This window comes from Corticium candelabrum, chromosome 19, assembly GCF_963422355.1.
Source record: "Corticium candelabrum chromosome 19, ooCorCand1.1, whole genome shotgun sequence".
Lineage (NCBI taxonomy): Eukaryota > Metazoa > Porifera > Homoscleromorpha > Homosclerophorida > Plakinidae > Corticium > Corticium candelabrum.
Window position 1 is genome coordinate 5,865,609 of NC_085103.1, and position 5,000 is coordinate 5,870,608.

General features: G+C 38.9%; 1 protein-coding gene across 1 annotated transcript in view; it reads right to left on the minus strand.

Moving 5' to 3' along the window:
* LOC134194909 (uncharacterized) overlaps positions 1–5,000 on the minus strand; it is a 10,447-nt gene that overhangs the window by 4,037 nt on the left and 1,410 nt on the right. Inside the window, exons 3-5 of the mRNA XM_062663890.1 lie at positions 3,421–4,961; positions 119–286; positions 1–57 (exon numbers count right to left, since the gene is read on the minus strand). Of these exons, the coding sequence (XP_062519874.1) occupies positions 1–57; positions 119–286; positions 3,421–4,961 (1,766 nt within the window). The remainder of the gene's footprint in view (positions 58–118; positions 287–3,420; positions 4,962–5,000) is intronic.

The following is a 5,000-nucleotide window of genomic DNA, read 5'->3' on the forward strand; positions in this document are numbered from 1 at the left end:
ATTCAACGAGTCGAGTCTGCGACACACTTTAGTGTAATCAACCGGATGATGAATAGCCTAGACACGCACAACACACCCTCACCCACAACCTTCACACACAATTTCCAATCAAACCCACCTCTTGAACGATAACCATACAAAACATCTGCATTCTCTCTTGATCAACAATGAGGCCCAACTGCAGCTTCCGAACGTAACTTTGGTCCAAGATTGTATCTTTCAGAGCCACGACAGTCCGCTTAATTGTTGCTAATTCGTCATCACTGATATCCCTCCTGCCAGTATTCTACACAAGCAAACAACTTGGTATTCAATAACAAACGCAAATAGAATACGTTATTGATATTAATCATTTCAAGTACTAATTTTGATAATGTAGCAATTTTTATTTTCGACGCAAACACTAATCAAAACGTCAGAAATCAATCGTTTGGTCAAATTTTGAAATTTGGAGGTAACATCAGAATAATCAGAAACTTTGTGATATGATTCTATGCATTATGGAAGCATTCGATACAAATTTTACTACTTTTTGGCACTTTCCTGGCAGCACATGCAGGTAGCAAACCACACTACATACGAGTAACAAATTATGCTACATACGGGTACACAAGAAAAGGTCAAAGAAAAGTAGGTCTTGCCTTAACCGATGGGGGCTGATGTAGCAGGAAATTGGGTACGGGGATATTAGGTACGGCCGTACCTAGTATCCTAAGAATAACAAGTACGCCGTACCAAATATTCTGTACACCTGTGCGTTCAGCCCAGAAAATTGAGTCCGCACTATTACCTACCTCAAACTTGCCAGTTCGACTATCAACGAATTGTTTCAATCAAAATTAGCAGCCAGTTACCTTATGCTGGAACATAAACGTATACTGGCTGCATGCTTCTGGGTGATATCGCCCGTTTTCTAGTTGATATCTTTGCACATGCTCATGAAGTCGCATTTTGAAAATGCTAATTAACGCCGCTGGCAGTTGCAGCTCTTCTGTGGAAGCTGAGGAGGAGGTTTATGTCTAACTTTATAACTATTCAGCATACCTGATATAAATTTTTACAAATTCCAGATGTGCCAAATTTCCAAAATATTAAAATTTTAGGTAGTATTAGATTCTCCAATATATTGAGTATGTACCAGATGTCTTAGGATATCAGGTATATATTAAATTAAACAATTTACAATATTTAGTACATACCACATTTCCTAGACTATTCAGTACATACCACATTTCCTAGAATATTCAGTACGTACCACATTTCCTAGAATATTCAGTACGTACCACATTTCCTAGAATATTTAGTACATACCACATTTCCTAGGATATTCAGTACGTACTAGATTTCCTAGGATATTTAGTACATACCAGATTTCCTAGAATATTCAGTACATACCAGATTTAGTACATACCAAATTTCCTAGGATATTCAGCACATACCACATTTCCTAGAATATTCAGTATGTACCACATTTCCTAGGATATTCAGTACATACCACATTTCCTAGAATATTCAGTACGTACCAAATTTCCTAGGATATTCAGCACGTACCACATTTCCTAGAATATTTAGTACGTACCAAATTTCCTAGGATATTCAGTACTACCAGATTTCCTAGAATATTCAGTACATACCAGATTTAGTACATACCAAATTTCCTAGGATATTCAGCACATACCACATTTCCTAGAATATTTAGTACATACCAGATTTAGTACATACCAGATTTCCTAGGATATTCAGTACGTACCACATTTCCTAGAATATTCAGTACATACCACATTTCCTAGAATATTTAGTACATACCACATTCCTAGGATATTCAGTACGTACCAGATTTCCTAGGATATTTAGTACATACCAGATTTCCTAGAATATTCAGTACATACCAGATTTAGTACATACCAAATTTCCTAAGATATTCAGCACATACCACATTTCCTAGAATATTCAGTACTACCAGATTTCCTAGAATATTCAGTACATACCACATTTCCTAGGATATTCAGTACATACCACATTTCCTAGAATATTCAGTACATACCAGATTTAGTACATACCACATTTCCTAGAATATTCAGTATGTACCACATTTCCTAGGATATTTAGTACGTACCACATTTCCTAGAATATTCAGTACATACCACATTTCCTAGGATATTCAGTACATACCACATTTCCTAGAATATTCAGTACATACCAGATTTAGTACATACCACATTTCCTAGGATATTCAGTACATACCACATTTCCTAGAATATTCAGTACATACCAGATTTAGTACATACCACATTTCCTAGAATATTCAGTATGTACCACATTTCCTAGGATATTTAGTACGTACCACATTTCCTAGAATATTCAGTACATACCAGATTTCCTAGAATATTCAGTACATACCAGATTTAGTACATACCAAATTTCCTAAGATATTCAGCACATACCACATTTCCTAGAATATTCAGTACATACCACATTTCCTAGAATATTCAGTACATACCAGATTTCCTGCTACTGACAGACCTTACCAGATTTCTTAGGGCTGTAGCTATTCTCCTAGGAAAGTCGGTACAGCTGTACCCAATATCCTGGCATACCCAATCTGCTACTACACCGGCACTGGATTGCCCCTGTGCCTCATAAGGCAACAATGATGGTGCCCTTTTCGGTCTGCTGTCAGTGCAACAATTGCTTCCTTGATGTTTCCGCGTTTTCCCGCATGGCGCCACTTGACATGGTGGAAATATTGCGCATGCTTGTAAACAAGGTCTCGGATAATAATGCTGGCCGCTATCTTTGCGATGCCGTTGTTTTTCAACACAAAAATTTGAAAAGAAAAATACTCAAAAATAATTAATATCAGTAGGGTAATGAAATGACAATGCGATTCTGTGTATATCATTTGCATTCTGTTACGTATCCGACACGAATGGAATTGGTAGCATAAAAAGTTGATTTTGTCTCATGATGTCTACCCTATTGTTTGTCTATTAGATTGTCTGGATGTCTGTCTTCTGTCTGTTTGTCAGTATGTCTGTGTTGCCTGCCTATCACTGGTTCGTCTGTCTTGCAAGTCTGTCTGTCGACTGACTATCTGTTGTGGTCTGACTCGATGCACTTTGCTTAGCCATATCTTTGAATCACTATCTGTTCATACATCCCTCAGTCTGTCTATCCGTCTATTTATTTATATATCTATTTGCCTATCTGTCTGTGCGTCTGTCCGTATGTCTGTTTAGCTGTCCATTCATACATCTATCTAACCATCAGATTATTTTGTCTGTCTGTCTGCCCATCTGTCTGTCTGTCTGCCCATGTCTGTCTGTCTGTTCATCTGTCTGTTTGTCTGTCTGTCTATACTATCTAAGCAACTGGCTCATATATAACTTCACAACAACATAACAATGCACTGATCCTCACAGGTAATGGTAGTAATGCTGGTTTCTGCTGTTTTGTATCAGATTTCATTGCTGGAGTATTCGACTGGACATCCTCCTCCACTTGCTGTGCAGTAATAACCTGCCGATCAATTATCTGTTGATCAATTCCAAGAGCTGCTTTCTTAGCCTCAATAGGATCTTTGAAAAAAACCGTAATTCGTCGATGAGAATTTCTCACCACCTTAACAACTGTTCCATACTGTACAACAATTGTCTTCACACTATCCGTCAATGTTGATGGATTGACGTTGGACAAGACCAAACGACTGGTAGCCACTCGGTAAGTATTCCTTGGTTGTGAACGTGGTGATGATGTCGATGATGATGGTGAAGCAGACTTTGTAGGAAGTCGGTGTGAGACGTAACCATGACGAATGGTTGACATCTCTCCTCCGTTGACAAGATACTCGCTGTTGTATTTTGTTAAATTCACTTTTATTTTTCGTCCTGCAAATGTGATCCCGTTGAGTTTGTTCACTGCCAGTCTGGCGATGTCGGGTGACTCGTAGGCGACGAAAACGTATGAGACAGTTTGGCGTTGTATCCCACATACTCGACCACACGTTTCAGCGAGTGCTAATACGCTGGCAGTTGTGACCGAGTTGTCTAACTTGGAAATCCAAATTTGTGATATTTCGTTATTAGATGATGGAGTTGAATGATTGTTGTCGCTGTAAATGGTTATGGGGTCACTGTGTGAGACGTTACGCGTCGTTTCTTGTTCACTCAATGTCTCTGTCAGTTGCTGTGACAATTCACGAACTGCTACATCGTCATCGTCAAAATCCCATGAATCAAAACCATGCGAATTTCTTCTCTCACTGTATTTACTAGCATCAGAGTCGACATTACTACGTGACCAGTGCCAACTGCTGTAGCCATCGCTTGACGTCTCACCCAACTGAGATTTTTCCGTGTGCTTTGAAGACACGACTGCCCAAGATGAACATTCACTGACTTTGAATGGATGAGCCGCATCACTGATTGTCTCATTTACCTCATTGAAAGCATTCGATAATGGAAACTTATCAAACGCAGCAACCTTGTATTCAGGCAGTGGTCGTTTAAATGGTGACACACTGCTGTTCTGATTTGTCTCAAAATTGAGAGCCTTATTTACTTTGCTGTCGCTGTGTTTGTCGGGTAGTGGTGCAGAAAAGTCATGAGTACTTAAATCAGTAAAGTTATTGGCAATCTCTGGAAGATTATCCGTAAATACGGGACTGTTGGTGGATTGACGATTGTGATCTGTAAAGGAAAGAAGTGAGAAATCATCAGTGACCGGTCCAGTAAACAAATGACCAGGACTGGTGTTACTCAACATGGAGACCGAGTCAGAAAACGATGATTTGGGAGAGTCATATTGAAGTGTTGATGATGGCATAAACGTGTAGTTGCCTGTTGGAACTAGTTGGCTGGAACTATTACTATCATGTAAATGAGAGTTTGGAGGTTGAAATGAGTGAGACTCAAAGTTGAGTACAGACATGGGAGGCTCACTAGATGGCGAAGGATAAACATCTAGAAAAACAATGAATTCTGAATAAAAACATTAGACTG